General features: G+C 42.5%; 1 protein-coding gene across 1 annotated transcript in view; it reads left to right on the top strand.

Moving 5' to 3' along the window:
- KATNAL2 (katanin catalytic subunit A1 like 2) overlaps positions 1 to 16,583 on the top strand; it is a 35,665-nt gene extending 19,082 nt beyond the window's left edge. The window contains exons 10-14 of the mRNA XM_021686343.1: positions 368 to 459; positions 2,631 to 2,741; positions 14,720 to 14,882; positions 15,838 to 15,940; positions 16,444 to 16,583. Of these exons, the coding sequence (XP_021542018.1) occupies positions 368 to 459; positions 2,631 to 2,741; positions 14,720 to 14,882; positions 15,838 to 15,940; positions 16,444 to 16,583 (609 nt within the window). The remainder of the gene's footprint in view (positions 1 to 367; positions 460 to 2,630; positions 2,742 to 14,719; positions 14,883 to 15,837; positions 15,941 to 16,443) is intronic.
- Positions 16,584 to 17,428: the final 845 nt, after the last annotated feature.

Below are 17,428 nucleotides of genomic sequence, written 5' to 3'. Positions count from 1 at the left end.
TTCCAAGGCTCTTGTGTCCATATGGAACATATGATTGGCAGGGAGTCTCAGGGGCTAACTAACTGACTAGAAGCTCAGGAATTGAGTTGTATCTTAAGCTCTCCCATTTATGATTAGTAACCTTGAGCTCACCACTAACTCTCTCTGTCTCTAATTTTATCAAGTGATAAGTGGAAACAATTGGACCATCCATGGGGTTTTGTTAAGGAGAAATAATTGCAATGATTATAAAGTTATTGTGAAAGAACAGAGTGCAGCATAAATGCTTAATATTACAGCCATCCTAAGCTTTTAATCTCTAGGAGCATCAGGGAACTTGAACTTAAGTATATGAATTTGAATATGTGGTTGCTTTTCTCCCACCCAGGTGTTATTTGAACTTGCCCGCTATCACGCCCCCTCCACCATCTTCCTGGACGAGCTGGAGTCAGTGATGAGTCAGAGAGGCACAGCTCCTGGGTAACAGACAGGGGTTTTTTTTTTCTTTTTTGGTCATCACTTCTCTCCTCTTGTAAGTGTGTTTGATGGTCGGAAGCCCATCGACATTTACCAGCAGAATGAGCCTATTAATAAGCCCACAAATTTTCTGCAGACACATGGAAAGGTCTTTAAATTAGATCCTGTTAACTGAATAGCTGATTTAAGTAGTTTTTATAACCGGAGGAAATGTCATCCTCCCTTCCCCCTTCCCCCACAGAGTGGTTTTCAGGCCTGAAGATCACCCAGCCCCATGATCCCAGGCTGCCATAACGGTCTTGCTGGCTCAAAATAGCTGTTGTGACCACGTCCTCTGGAGCCAGAGGGGCTGCCTGCAGGGAATGGGGCTGCAAAGGCCAAGTCCCGAGAGGCAGCCCTCGACAAGGTGTGTGAGGCCAGGGAAGCCACCACTTCTCCGTGACATCAGGTTGTGGCTCAGCCTGATTTTAAATATGTCACATATGTCATCTCTAAAGATTAAGTGTCCACTAATGTCCCCAGCAGGAAAGAACACATCTCAGACTGCAGTGAGCCTTCTGTGTGTGTGTGTGTGTGTGTGTGTGTTTTAAGAAAGTCTTTCTGTCTTAGTCAGAAGTATTCTTCTTTGAAACTTTTTACTAAACCTGGCTTGGAAGAACACGTCTCTGGGCAATCTCAACAAAGCTGCATTTATTAATGGCCTCTAATGGTCCATTATCAAGGAAGAACTAGTAGTAATAAGAGGCAAATATTTAGCTTCTTGGATGTATAACTACAATATAATTTATGAAATTTTACTTATTGAAAATCATTTTCCTAATGGCAAAGCAACCATTAAGATGCACCCAAGAGGCATGGCATTGGTAGCATTGACTTAAATGGGAAAATTGCCATGGCTTTAATGGGTGCTAGTCAGCCCCAGGCTGGGACACCCTGTCTTTCTATTCAGGACCTGATGGGAGCAGACCAGTGCACAGGCACCCGGCTGGGCACCCATCACGCAGATCACCCTGGTGCTCACCCCATCTGCGAAGACCCGGCCCACCTGGCTGCCTTACCATAGTGATCTGCGCACTTGGGCTTCATTCGCTCTGTCCATCTCCACTCCCAGGCTTCCCCACAGCTTGGAATGTGCTAATTTGGGAACTTCATCAACTATCCTTGGGTGGGCTCCCAAACGTCAGCTTCCTTGTCTGGAACTTGGGCCCTAAAAGTAGAGTCTTCAAAGGGTCAGGGAATAACGGCAGGTGCTCTGAAGACTTCGTGGGTCATATGATGTTAAGAGAAAAATTATGAGTAAATGCTAAATAAATATACAACTCTACTGTGAGACTCTCCTTTCTCTTAAGAAAGGTAGTTTGATTGTGAGTGGCACAGTTCTTGAAAAAACACATACCTAATCGATGCTGCCACCATACACACGCAGAGATGAAAGGCTGAATGTTGTGCGGTCCGAGAAATGCATTTTTTGTCCTTTTACTTCAATCTATACAAGTCAAGAGGAAGGAGAACCTGCTGAATGTAGTCAGTATTTAGAGCCAATTTAGATTGTTAGGTCCTGTAGTGAGATCCTTCTTGTTGGGAGGGTCTTTGGCCGTGGTGGAGGTGTTGGCTCAGAAGGTGAATTTGCACAGAAGACAGCCTCAATCTGCTGTGTAAGGAAAGCATACTTTCCATGTCATTATCTTGGTTATTAGAAGAGAATGAAATAGATTCATTGTAGTAGCTCATCTCTCTTCTTCAATAGATTATATCCACAAATTATACCAAAAGAAATACTGTGTATAAGAGTACTTTTATGCCCGCTACAGAAATGAAAGGATTCTTCTCAATGACACTGTTTTCACCAAGGGCAGATAGTCCTGCAGGTAGACACAGCCTGGCTGCATTAAGTCCATCAGGGCTGTCTACTTTTCAGCTGTTTTCTAGTTCACTGCCAGCCTTTGGTTTTCTTTTCAATATGGTCATTATGTTCATTTACTTCCTTTCCCTCACCCTCTATGTGAAGATGGTACCAAACTGCTTGTTTCCTCCAACTCTAGTACAAGTGGCTCCTTAGAATGAGGCAGGGAACATGTTCTACAGGCACCGAGTCATTGATGTGAATGCAACTCTTGTCCTGGGAGCACAGGCTCCACGTCTTGGGAGACTCTCACCTCTGTGTTTCTCTGTAGGGGAGAGCATGAAGGAAGCCTTCGAATGAAGACAGAGTTACTGGTGCAAATGGATGGGCTGGCTCGCTCAGAAGATCTCGTGTTTGTCTTAGCAGCCTCTAACCTGCCATGGTAAGAGATCTTGTTACAGTTTGAACACATTTTTAAAAAAGATTTATTTATTTGAGAGCAAATGCCCTAGAGGGGCAGAGAAAGATGGAAAGAGAGAATCTCAAGCGGACTCCCTGCTGAGCGCAGAGCCCTCTGTGGGGCTTTATCCCATAACCCAGAGATCATGACCTGAGCCAAAATAGAGTCTAATGCTTAACTGACTGAGCTATCCAGGTGCCCCTTGAATACATTTTCATGAGCCACTGAGTACGGATGAAGACACTGTGTTGACCATTTTGGGCAAAGGCTCATTGTTTGGTTCCAGCCCTGGGGGATTAATCGGAAGTCTTTCCTGGTCAAGTCCTCAGTCCTTGCTATCTGTACCATGAAAGAATCTGCCTTAATAGAAGGAACATAGGCCAGGCCTACCACTAACAATATTTAAAATGGACATTTTGGGGCACCTGGGTGGCTCAGTTGGTTAAGTGTCTGACTTCAGCTCAGGTCATGATCTCAGCGTCCTGGGATTGAGCCCCATGTTGAGCCCCACCTCAGGCTCCATGTTCAGAGGGGAGTCTGTTTCTCCCTCTCCCCCTGCCCCTCTCCCTGCTTGTGTTCTCTTTCCTTCTCTCTCTCTCAAATAACTAAATAAAATCTTTCGAAAAATAAAATGGACATTTGGAGTTTCAAGTCAAATTATTTACTATATTTGAGCAAGGCTTTGGCAGAGAACTATAAAATGCCAAAGTGTTCAGGCAGGATTCAAGGAATATTCCAGAAATAATATGTTTATACTTTAACAGTATTAAAATCAAACTTTTTTTTAAATTAGGAGGAAAATCTTTAATGTTGCATAGTAAATAGGAAGGTAAATAATCTCTAATTGGGAATATAATCTACTCTCAGAGTCTTTTATTTAAATTGTATCCCAGAGTGGTTTAAGAACAATTCTAGAAGTGGAATTGGGAAATAAGAGAGGTTGATTAGGGAAAAACAATATCTATTTGGAGAGTATATTTAAAAAAATAATTATAGTCCCTTTATAGTTCCAAGAATATTTTCACATACATTATTTCTTTTGAGCTGCAGGTAAGACAGGAGACAGATAAGGGAGTGCTGTTTTTCCCATTCACAGACAGGGAACAAGGACAAGGAAGGTCAATCCACCCAAAGTCAATAGCAAATCTGCAACAGAGCTGGGACTTGTCACACTCTCCCCCGACTCTCCCCCCTACCCCAACCATTTCTGTTTCCACATGCAAAGACAAAAGAGAAACTCTTCTGTTGTTTCTCTTGCTGGTCATCTAGGCTCCCAAAGAAGTCACTGAAAAGAGATGGTTATGTTCACATGTAATCTGTTATTTTAAATATATTCCTAATTTCAACCTGGTTCCACCTCCCCTTAAATTTGTAAGACTTCACTAATGTGTAAGGTGATCAGCATTTATGTGTTCATGATAGAGGTATTTATATACAAATATTAAAGTGACGTCCAAGCAGAGAACTGTCATTTAAATGTGACTGTGAAATCCCTCAGAGAAAGAATCTCCATTGCTTCATCCATTTGAAATAGGGTTGATCATATGCACTTTACTCCTGTCCCAGGTGATGTGGGAGTCAGCTGGAGAGGGTCTGTGCATGGCTCTGGGAACGTCTGTGCACCCTGGGGGGACCGACACATTTTCTACAGGAACAGAAAACCTTCTACTCCCAGTGAACACCTAGGACTTTGTTGAGGAAGTTACTGTGCTGCCACAATTTCCCCTAGGTGATCAGTTTTTGGTAAACCCCAAATAAAATGATCAGAGAAGAAAAAAAAACGCAATCAATCAAATATTAAAGCTTAGAAGTCTTTTCCAAAAGAACTGCCCCTCATCATGGTAAATGACAAATATGCACATGCTTTTGAGCTCTGCCTGCATCATTACAACGTACCGTGGAACAAATATGTTCTTTCTGACCCATCCTTGAGCAGTGCTGGGCTCTAGAAAAACTTCTTATTATGAAAAATTCCAAACAGACACTGAAGAAGAGGAAAAAGCACCCACCATTTCCCAGTTTCAGTAACTAACATCTTGCCCAACTGATTTATTGATTTTTAAAGATTTTATTAATTTGAGAGAGAGAGCGCGCACAGAGGGAAAGGGAAAAGCAGGCTCCCCACTGACCAGGGAGCCCGACATGGGGTTTGATCCCAGGATCCTGAAATCATGACCTGAGCCGAGGGCAGACGCTTAGCCGACTGAGCCACCCAGGTGGCCCTTGCCCAATTGATTTAATCTATTCCTGCCCCCTCCCTCGTTTTGCTGCAGGACCTTAAAGTATATCCCAGATTGTCTTGTCCCTATCGTCATGTCACCTCTCACAATATACCTCAGTATACATCTTTAAAAAAAAGGACATTTTCTTCCATTACTGTACAATGCCATTACCACCCCCAACAAGATTAACAGTAATTCCTCCATATCATCTAATACCCAATTTACATTCAGATTTCCCAGACTGCTGCTCCAAGATGTCTTTGTACAATTAATTTACTGAACTGGTATCCAAACAAGGTTTGAATTTTGTAATTGGTTTTTTCCTTAAGTCTCCTTTAATCTAGAACATACCTCCTCTCCCTTTTTTCCCACTTGCCATTGACTTGATTGTCAGGGAGACTGTCTTGTAATACATCTAAACTGTCTGGATTGCGCTCATTGTATCCTTTAGTGGGAAAAATAATATTTAGAGATTGCAATCTTACAGGGGTGCTCCTTGCTAACTGGGTTCTCATTGCTTCTTGGCCTTTTAATTGGGCAGAACTAGGGAAATACATAGTTTTAAAAAGAAGCAAATAATGACTTCATACTAGTATTTCCCATCCAAATTTAAGATTACAAGAGCTTTAAATTCTTTGATTATATTTGTACCTTTTCTCTAACTGTGAAAATCTTAGTTCTTAACATTAATATAATTAATAATCACTTAATCCTAATATGTAGATATATTTTGTATTTGTGTATGGAAGAGTTTCTCAGTAATAATACCAATACTCTCATGACAGCAATATTTTGATGAGGAAGATGGTACACACCTGGCCTGAGATGGAAGTGCTAATTCAGGATTTCTTAACCTTAGCACTACTGACATTTTGGGCCAGATAATGCTTTGTGGGGGCTGTCCTGGGCACTGTATGGTGCTGAATAGCATCCCTGGCCTTGCCTCACTGGATACCAGTAGCACAATCCTCCATTGTAACAACCAAAATTTGCTTTCAGACATTGCCAAATGTTCCCTGCGGGTGGCGGGGGGAGAAGGGGGTAAAATCATCCCCAGTTGAGACTCACTGAACAGAAGTAAGTGACAGACATTGTATAGAAACAAACTGTCACATGCCCCACAGATGAACTCTCAAGGGTTTTTTTTTAAAACCCCCCAAATAATTGAATTTGGTTAACTTACACAAAAGGTGGCATATTATATAAATTGTTCTGTATCTTGATTTTTTTTAACAACATATTCTGAGCAGAAAGTTTTTACTCCCTTTATAGCTGTGTATGTTCCATTTTGTGCATATGATAATCTATCCCAATCACCTGATGATGGGCATTTGGGTTATTCCTACTCTTGCTATTATGAATAATGTTATAATGAATAATGGTGCACATATATCACTTTGTGTATTTGCCAGTGTATCTTTGGGATAGGTTTCTGGAAATAGAACTGCTGGGTCAAAGGGTTAATGGGCATGAAATTATAGTAGAGATTGCCAAATTTCCCTCCATAGAGGTTGTACATTTTGTATTCCCACTAGTGTCCTGCTTTCATTACTTAACTTTATAAGGAGAACGTTTCCAAAGTCATTAAATAATCCTTGAAAATTGGATTTTGTAATGGCTGTCCAAAATTCCCACATGTGAATATGCCACAATTTAGTTAATCATTCCTTTCCTGTTGAACATATATGATGCTCCCAACTTTTCTCTATTATAAATAACACTGAAATGAACTTCCTTGAATAAAAATCTTTGACCAAAATTCCGGTTTTTTTCTTGAGGACAGACTTCCGGAAGTAGGATTACTGTATAAAAAGGACGTGGATGGTTTTTAAGCCCCTGGCTATATACTGCTCAAGTCCATCTATGAGGAGATACTGTGTTCTTATTGAGGCTATTGGAACAGACCTTTCTCCTGGCTTCAGTGTCTTACATGAGGGAACAAAATTATCTGATTAAAGCAGACAGTCCTTCTGGGGGAAATAACTAAATCATACCAAACTATATAAAAACCCAATCTTAAAATCCCCAAAGAGATTCTTCATGGTTGGTTAGTGGTAGTTCTCACCTACAGCTTCTTTCAGGGCACGAGGCTATCATTTACTACTTGTTAACTTACCATCTTCCCTGAGGGGGAGTCCATTCTGTCTCAAAGGGTTGGTCAGTTTTCCCTTCTCAGCAGTGAGATGGTGTGCAGCCTCTCTACCAAGGAGCACCTTCCCTCATCTATAGCATCACAGAGACGACTGGAAGGAAGCAAGAAGTAACAGTGTGGCTGTGTCATTTAATGTGTAAATAAGCAATGAGGAGAATAACAAATGTTGCATTTGTAATATTATCATTAAAATAACAGCCATGTAAGAAATGTTTAGTGAGCACAATTAGGGCTAATTTGACCCACCTCAATTGTTAAGTATGCACAAACTCACGCCTAAGAGTCCAGAGGGAAACAAAATACTGAACAGGGCCATTAAGGCAAATGCCATCTTTAGATGTCTATTGAATTTGATGGTAGTTTGTACAAATAAGGTGTGAAAATTTTATGTGTGGAGCATGAGGAAACTCATCTCTTATTAACTATTGCAGAAGGGCTAGAAAGTTCACTATCCTTCTTAAAAATCAAACACTAAGTATGACCAAACTTTGGATTAAAAACAAACAAATCCCAATCCTAACATTCAGAAGGAAGCATAAGATCCAAAAGATTATTGCCCTGGGAACGTGCAAGAACTTACCTATGTAAACTGACTTCTTCCTGTACGAGCTGTCTCCTCTCTGGTGTGGTATTTCTATAAAACTGTGTGCATGGGATTGAAGAGCTCAGCACACATAACCCCAGTTTTTTCCACAATCTCTCTGTACATTTCCTGGGCTCCGGGGAAAAGCCTCATGCCTTGGCTATCATCACCCTCTAGATCAACATTTATCTGAGAATGGTCTGCCATAGGTCAGTAAGGATTATCCAAAAGATAGAATCTAGTGACCTAATAAGTTCAAGAGATACTGAATTAAAGACAGTTCAACTGGTTTCCCCCCATGACAGGACTCCTCAGTGCCTTCAAGATATTATTATGTGAAGCTAAGAGAAAGAGGTACTTTCCATACTTATTTGACCCCAGAATCCTTTCCTCAAGGAGCATTTCACAAGACCAGCGTTCCATTTGAGAATGCTTTGGGAAACAGTGGTTTGCATGAACTCACTCTGATCTGATGATTGCCTCTTTTTCACTGCAATTGCATTCAGTCATGCTTGCAGGCTTTTTATTGTTCACTGTATTTTTGTGCTTACACAAAAAATACAGTGGTCAAACTGTTTTGCTAGAAATTGCTTCTGTCCATACATAATGTCACTATCCCATGCAACAATATTGAGTCCATGATCCTCCACATGAGGTTGATGGGTGATTCTAACACAACCAGGAAAGAAGGGTGTGGTGCAGGACTGGGTATGTGCAGTGGGGAAGGCACAGGACTGGCTGAGCAGGAGGTTGTTAGTAGTAACCTTGCCCTTGTCCCGTTCACATCTTACTCCATTTGCTTGGTTCCGTCACACATAAATCTCTTTCAACCTGGCCCTACTGTGGCATTATTCTTGCTTCTTAATGGTGCAGGTTGACTTGTGAACTGTAATTTTAAAACCAAATTTTACAAATTATGAAATATAACTGTTTTATGGGAAATTTGAGAGCTAGAAAAAAGTACTCATTATTTCACCACTCGGACACAGGTATTAGCCTCTTTGTATAAACCTTCTGGCGAAAATGGGTTAATTATCATTTGTTGCCTGGGTACCTTTCCATGGTAATTTTTTTTCCCCCCAAAGAAGGAATAGTTTTACTGTTTCGGCTATGTAGAAAAGTAATACATGTTCATTAAAAATATAGTATATGCGGGGCGCCTGGGTGGCTCAGTCATTAAGCGTCTGCCTTCGGCTCGGGTCATGATCCCAGGGTCCTGGGATCGAGCCCCGCATCGGGCTCCCTGCTCTGCGGGAAGCCTGCTTCTCCCTCTCCCACTCCCTCTGCTTGTGTTCCTTCTCTCGCTGTGTCTCTCTGTCAAATAAATAAATAAAATCTTAAAAAAAAAATAAAAATAAAAATATAGTATATGCTTTGGTGTTGCTTGAAAGTTAACAGTCCCCTGTAACTGTACCCTGGCAAATATAAATCTTCCCAGAGTCTTGTGTGTGTGCAGCTTAGACACACACACACAGACACACACACACACACGATAAAAAATGTGATCATCCTATGGATGCATATTATTTTCTTATATGGCCTGTTTTTGTTTTTTTTCTTTCACTTCATATATTGTGGACAAGTTTGAAAATCTACTTGAAAATTATATAGAATTCCACTGTATGGATAGGCCATAATTTATTTGATTTTCCTTTTCTTTTTTCTTGAGGGTTTTAATATAGCATCAGCCCGGTGGATCATGCTCCTCCCACCACGGCTCAGCTTCTAGCTCAGCCCCACAGGTACTCTTAGGTGGGAAGCGGTTTTTTTCTTTAGTGTTTGGCTGGAGTAGGGCAGGTATTATCAAAAAGGTTTTCATAGTCCTTCGGATGAAGAGAATGGGCTTTTGCCTGTGCATGTTAGCAGTTTTGGGGCCTATGCGTCTCCAGTACCCCACTGGGGATATATGAGAAGCAAAAAGAAAACCCAGAGAAGCCACCGTCACATCATCCCTTGAGTCCCGAAGTGCCTAACCTGTCCTCCTCCTTCTTTCCACCCTTCAGTGTTTCCTGGTATTCGTTCGCTGTATTATGTCCAGAGATTTTAATTCTAAGAGGGTGGGCTATTCCATCTTGGCCAAAAGTGAAAGTCTCTTCTCTTCTCTTTGATTCCCTTTTTATCTATTATACATCCTTTTTTTTAAGATTTTATTTATTTATTCATGAGAGACAGAGAGAGAGGCAGAGGGAGAAGCAGGCTCCCAAGGAGCAGGGAGCCCAATGCGGAACTCGATCCCAGAACCCTGGGATCATGACCTGAGCTGAAGGCAGCCGCTTAACCATCTGAGCCACCCAGGCGCCCTATCTATTATACATCTTAAACACAATGATTTTATACTCCAGGTCAGTGGAGTCTGTTAGTTTCTCCTGCTTTCATTCATGGTGGTTTGTTATAGGTCTTGTAATTTTAGATGGTGAGCTTCCATTTAATGAAGGGGACTCCATCTGTGAGTCTTGCATGTGCCCTTCCAGAGAAAATTTATATTTGACTGTGTCAAGCTTTAGACCACTTTCAGCTAATCCTCAGCTTAAGGTTTCTCTGATCATGCCAATGAGAGTAGGTCTGTAGTGCTGAATCACAAAGGAAGACTTTTTCCTACCCTAAAGTGCAAGACAGACAGATTTTCTGTTCCTTCCCTGGTAGTGGGCGTATTTTTCTAACCCATCCTTTCAAAGAGGATGTGCCCTCTGGTTGTTTTATGTAATGGGCCTTGACTCCACCTCCCATCTTGAATGGGCCCAAGGCCTTCTATGCTATCCCACATGTAAACTTTCAGATCCAAACCTTTTTGTAACTATGAAGCAAACACCCCAAGTCAGCCACAGCTTCAACTTCAACAGCTCAGTGTTGCTTCCTCTTCATTTTTAGTCCTCAAGAATTTTGGCCCTGCTTCTTTGTGGGCTCATTATTGTGTATTCAGAAAGTGTTTCCTATAATTCATCGTTTTTAAAGGGGCTTTATAACAAGAGATTTCTGGGTATCTAGAAGCCCAGAGGCTCGGGTGCAAGGCCTCGGGGCCCAGGCAACTGTCTGGGAGGCCAGTGAGCACAGGGCCAGCAGCCCGGGCCTGAGGCCTTGTGAGGCTCTGCTGTGTCTCACATCACCCTTGCTGGTTGCTTTTGCCTTTCGAGGTGATGAAGGTACCAGAGAAACAAAATAAAGGAGACATGAGAATGGAATAACTAGTCAAATATCAAAGTGTAAGAGCCAAAGGGAGTATTTTCTGGTTGCCACACATTAAATTTTTTCATATAACTCTATTGGCATAAAGAATAATTCCTGGGTACATTCCATTTGTCCTTTGTTTCCTCCCTTGTATGATTATATTATTATTGCTGTCATTAAAAGTGCATCCATCAGACCTGGCTGTCAGAGAGTTGCATTTACTTTGTGCCCACAAGCAGTTTTGAGGTAAAGCTCTTGCTTTAGGGCATTAGTTGATCAATACAGACATCTATAGTGAGCTATTGTTTCCCACCCCCTGCATGACTCCATTTTCCTAAGGCATTCTGGGGATCTGGTCTCCTTTCAATAAGAAGTCCCTCCAGGTGGGATGGGGAGACAGAGGAGAAGGTACCCCTGCAAAAGAACGTTCCTTCTGCAGTCCCCTGCCTTTGCAGGAGGGGCAGCTGGTCCAAGGAAAGGCCTTGAAAGAAATATGGCAACTGCTTGTCACCCCCAGCTCTGCAATTTCCTTCAGGGTAGTCTTTGTTCCCTTCCTGGGTTTTAGTCCGATCTCAAGTCCCATTTTCATCTTTGATGTTTACGGGACCAACATATCTACAGTCCAAGGTGAAAACCTCCCTAGGATTGCCTCTAGTTACTCATAAGGAGGGAGTCTGTCTCATTAAATTCTGTATTTTGAAGACTTAGCAGTGACAACACACTTGGCAAGTGGTCAGTATCGCTGAACTGAATTCCTAAAATGTGAGTTTAATGGTTTCTCCTCTATTCAATTATCCCTCCCTCCCTGCCTTTCCTTTCCCATCTTCTCCCCCCATTCAGCCACAACTCTCTGCTGTCTGAATCCGCTCTGGATTCATTTAGACATACCATATTATATCGATTTCATCTTCTTGGAGCCATGTCTGCCAGAACCTTCTTGCCAACACCAAACTGACCTGATGATCCTCTGCACCCGTAGATAAGGAGACCCTGGGAGCTCACCTCATCATCCTGGAGATGTCCTTTCTTTTCTGTTTCTTGAATCCCATGAAGCCCTTTGGTTTGGTTTATGCTCTCCCTTTGGTCTTTTAGTACTTTCCCGATAAAGGGTGCATGGGAGGTAAACACTTGTAGGCTTTGTGTGTTGAACATATCTTAATTCTGTCCCCTTAGTTGTTTGATCAAGATACAGACTTCTACATTGGAAATTATTTTTCCTCAGAAGTTTGAAGGCATTGCTCTATTTTCTCTTACTATCTTACATTGCTGATGAGAAGTCTTATTACTGATCCTTTGTCTGTAACCTGTTTTTTCTCTCTGGAAGCTTTTACAGATCCTCTTTGTTCTTGGCGTCCTGAAATTTCATCATGATAGGAGTCGGTTACTGTGAGTAAAGTAGAGCTTTCCCTCATTAACTGGGGGTTACTGTGACAGTTACTGTGCTGGCATCAGACCCGTACCAGAAGCATAGGCTCTGGGCTCTCGCTTTTTGGGTTCAAATCCACTGCCACCATTCTCTAGCTTTCTGACCTCGAACAACCTACTCAAACTTTGTGCCTCAGTTTCCTCACCTTAAAATGGATAAAAAAACAGTACCTACCTTGTAGGGTTGTTGTGAGAATTAAGTGAGTTAATATCTGTAAAATGCTAAAGCCAGTGCCTGCCACTTAGAACTACTATTTAAGCAACAGTTTTTATTAATATTTCAAATACCAAAAAAAAATATTTTCCTAGAGTTTCGCAAGATTTCCTTGACCCTGTGCCTTGAATGGAAATGTTGGCCTTGAGAGGGTGAATGGCCACACAGAGGGAGAGGGCCTGAGTCTCTGACGTGAAATGAAATTTCAACAGGGCAAGGCTGATAAAGAACAAAGCGAATGCAAAAAAAGCAACAGGTGATTGTTATTGCTGGTGAAGCACTCCCAGACTATGGATTCTCAGCTCAGGACTAGAGGAATAACAGGTAAAGAAAAGACAGAATCTTTAAAGAAATCTAGTCACCCCAAGCTAGGATTCACATATGCTCCCTGAAAGGGTGTTTTCATTTTTCAATGTAAAAGGGAATATCAGGACAGAGATTCAGAATGAGAGTAAGAAGAACGGGAAGATGCGCTAGAAATTCTGTGTCTTTATGAATGAGAAATATCTGGTGGTGATGCTTTCGTTGTTACTCTTTATGGTTAAGCCAGACCAACACACAGGCATCGCCTAATTTCTATACGAGGAAATCAAATAGATGTTTCCCTCCCTTCTAGGAACCTGAAATTTGAACATATAAAGAGTTCACAAACTCACGCTCAAAATGATCTATTAACAGGCATGGTAATTCAAAGTAACCAAAGAGCCCCAGTTAATGAGGGAAAGCTCTACTTTACCGAATACTGCCAAATAATACGTTTGGAATGAAAAAAAAAATGTTTAAATCACTATTTTGCACCACTCTTATGAAATAACCAATTTAAAGATCATTAACAGATGCTAAAACCACTAGTTGAAAGGGGATGGGACAAGGCGTATTTACACAGTGCCAAAGTATTGTACATAGAATACTTACTACTTGTGAAGAGATGTTTACTTTACAATGGGGTGATCTGTGGTCACCAGATGATCCCAGTAATTAGACACCACATCAGTAATAGTGGGATACACCAACATGTGGATCCCAATGTAATGAATATGAAAACATAAAATCATCTATGAAATATACTTGCCAAAAGTCATTACCCTGATTCTAATTAAGCTTTTAGATCTAAATTCCATCTTCGAGGACAGGACACAGAGGAACCAGTTATATGATACCACGAGGAAAACATCAGGAGAGTCAGAATGTGTCTTATCTTGGTCAAGGCAAAGTCTAAAGAAAGGGCAAGGAGACTGGTCTAGATTATAAGAGATTTAAGAGATATAACCATATGTAATGCATGATTCTTGATTGGATTTGGGTTGGAAAAGATATTTCAGGGATCACTGGAGAGATCTGAATATGGAATGAGCATTAGACATATTATACAATCAGTGTTAATTCTGCTGGGTGTCATAAAGTATTGAAGCTATGTAAGAAAATGTCCTTATTGGGGGAATTACATGCTAAAGCATTTAGGGGTGGGGTTTCATGATGTAATTTACTTTGAAATAATTTGGCTGGATAAATACATATGAAGCAGATAATGACGAAATGTTGACTGCTGTTGAATCAAGATGGAAGGTTTATGGATACCCATTGATTCCACTTTTCTATCTGTTTGGAAATTTTATATTAGGAAGTTCAAGGAACTGGCTTGCAGATGCAAAATTGAGTAAACCTGGCCTGACAGTGTTTTAGGAGGGGCAGGCATGCGGGTCTCAAAGGGCCACATTTGCACTGGGCTCCCTGGAAGGAGCTTTTTGCTCTTTTGAATTCAAGCAGAGCATGGCGTGACACAGTCATTCGCTCCAGAATGTATGAGAGTTTGGGAAGAATTAATGTACTTCCCAGAGTGCCCAAGTTATTGTCAGGAATAATAACTCACTGGCAGCATCAGACTGAATAATTCATGGTACGACTACAATGGGAATATTCACGTGTGGTTGTTGTTAGTTGATTTCTCCCCCCCAAATTAAGTCACCTAAAATTATCTCCTTTACATGAGGTATTTTGGGGATGTGTTTTCTTTTTTTAACCAAGTCTTTCTCCCAAACAACACGAGGTAATTGTCCTATTCGCTCACGTACAGATGTAGAATAAAGTCAAAATGCAGAATTGCTTCCTACAATGCTAAATCGTTCTTAAAATATAGTTGTTGCTTCAGAAGTGAGTTGGCCGCTCTCACCAGTTCCTCTGTTTCCCCCACGATCCCAGGGAGCTGGACTGTGCCATGTTACGTCGTCTGGAGAAAAGGATTCTGGTTGGTCTCCCCAGCCGGGAGGCCAGGCAAGCCATGATCCGCCACTGGCTGCCCCCTGTGAGCAAAAGCAGAGCTCTGGAGCTGCGCACGCAGCTGGAGTACAGCATGCTGAGCCAGGTAAGCCACCCTCGAGGGAGCACCTGCAGGCCAAGCAGCCGCCACACCAATCTTCTGGGCAGGGTCCTCTCGGGAGCTGTTTTGGGGGCATATTCCTTGAGCCACTTAGAAAAGACCCGAGCTGCCCCAGCAATGCGATGCGCCTCTTCCTCATGAGAGGGTGAGCTCTTTGTCCCTCAGAAACATTCACACGGGCAGAGACAGCGCAATGTAGTGGCCAATAGCATAGGGTTTCGACCCAGAGCACCCCGTGTCAAATCCGGGTCCTGCCCCTGATCAGCTGTGTGGCCTCAGGGAAACCCCCGACTCTCTAAGCCTGTGTCTTCATCTGCAAAACGGGTAACTGATATGCCACAATGGATTACCATGATGATCAAGTTTTTACAAATGGAAAGGGGGGTCCATGCCTGCTACCCTCACTGTCACTGGTGTCACTCCCTCCTGAGTGGACACTTGAACATGTTCTCTGTTCATCTGAATGATGAACATCTCAGTGATGTTCCCTGAGGTTCCGCAAAGGCAGGAATGATCTTATTCACAAGAACAAAAGTGTCTACCAAATTTGATCACCCTTGGATTTGGGCACAAGGGCCCCATTAGGCTACCATGGGTGGTCTAGTCCTTCACCAGCAACTTCCAGCATGTGTCTGGATGGTGTTAGGAAGGTGTTTACTGCCCAGCTTCTCAGGTTATCCAAACACATAAGCAACCCCTCTCCCTCCCAAGCATTACAGATCTGGGAATCTTTGTGTAATGTTCGTGAGGGACAGACACAGATTCTAAACAGGGGCTCTTTTTAAATTTATTTACATTCATTAGCCAACATATAGTTCATCATTAGTTTTTGACGTAGTGGTCAGTGCTTCATTAGTTGCGCACTGCGTCTTGCCTGTAAGAACGTGATCACCACCAGCACTCTGCCTGCTGACCAACGGCTGGTCTGCGGCTGTTTCAGGAGACTGAAGGCTACTCAGGCTCAGACATTAAGCTCGTCTGCAGGGAAGCAGCCATGCGGCCTATGAGGAAGATCTTCAGTGCCCTTGAAAATCACCAGTCAGGTATGGTGGGAGTCACAGCGACTCTGGGAGAGAAATTTGTTTAAAAACCCAACTTTCACCAGCAGATGGAGCCTTGCTCCTGTTCTTGGTGGCTCTTTGCACTTGCAAATGTTCTTTGGTCAAATTGTCCTCCATGTACTCATTTCTCCTCTGGTGTTTTGTTTTGGATCAACTTTGCCCCAGATGATAAACTCCTTAGGGCTTGGGCTTTTATTTCTTTGGCACGCTGTGATGTTGGGCTGGATCCATTTGGGGCACTATATAACTCTTAAACACTACTTTGATAATGATACATTTAAGTCATATTTTTTATCTGGGCTTCAGGGGCTGGGATGCACATTAAAGAATTTCTTCCCCAGCTCTCTTTAGTCTTGCCTTTTGCTGCATTAACCATTTAGAATGCTGCATTATGCATTGTCTTGAAAAAAGGTCTATTAGCCTTTCAAGAGCACAGATCATCATAAGGTCAATTATTGTGCTGTTACTGCTGTGTTTTTATCTAGAGAGCAGCAACTTACCTGGAATCCAGCTGGATACAGTGACCACTGCCGACTTCTTAGATGTGCTAGCTCACACCAAGCCTTCAGCAAAGAATCTGACTCAGAGATACTCAGCCTGGCAAAGTGAGTTCGAGTCTGTATGAAATCACATCTACCCTGACCTGGCCACAGAGACAACCACGGAGGCCTTCCGATTTATTAGTTTAAGCAGGAGAAGAACATGATGATTGGGAGAGAAAAGAGAAAAATTATCTTTGAAGACTGAGTTCGTTTGAATAACTGTACTATTTTGGAAATAAGAGATATTTTTGTTAATTTTTCCTGATTGATGCCCGCAAAATACTGAAGATGTCAATTACAGGTGTATATGCTCCTAGTCACACAACAGAGACTTTTCTCACACTTAGACTCCATACAATTTGATGAACAGTTTCTTACGGTGTTCCTGTTTGTGAATTGGTGTTTTCATTTTGAAGAAAAAGATGTAGTTTGGGAAGCTGTGTTGGAATGCACAGTGGCTCCGAGTGGGGGGCCCATTAGAAGCGAAGCGTGACAGACCATCCAACCAGCTGATGGGCTTGAGGGTTGGTTAAGAATAGGCGCGGGGAAGGACACGCAGTGTTTCTTCTGACAACATCCTGAGTGTCATCAGCTCTTCCTAACTCTGACCCCAACCAGTTTTCTCAGCAGCAAAGCCCTAGCAGACTAGCTCCCCCGCACCGTGACGCCCCCCCCCCCCCCGCCGCCCCCTGCCCTGCCCCAGCCCCCGGGTTCGCTGCTCCACCTCAGGGGAGGAGCATCTGGAGTCTCAAGCTAGCAGCACACAGCCACCAGCCTCCAGCCTGAGCTTCCAGTCTGAGTTCTGGCTCCCAGTAACATCTTTGGACGGTTCACATCCCGTGTGCTCTGCCGTCTTCCCACAGCTCCTCGGTGGATCCAAAGCTTAGGATGGGGAACCTGAGATTCAGAACAGTCATCCTGGGTCTTC

Source organism: Neomonachus schauinslandi, chromosome 14, assembly GCF_002201575.2.
Source record: "Neomonachus schauinslandi chromosome 14, ASM220157v2, whole genome shotgun sequence".
NCBI classification, from domain to species: Eukaryota; Metazoa; Chordata; class Mammalia; order Carnivora; family Phocidae; genus Neomonachus; species Neomonachus schauinslandi.
Note: the sequence above shows the minus strand (reverse complement) of the source record. Positions and strands in the feature narration are given on the sequence as shown.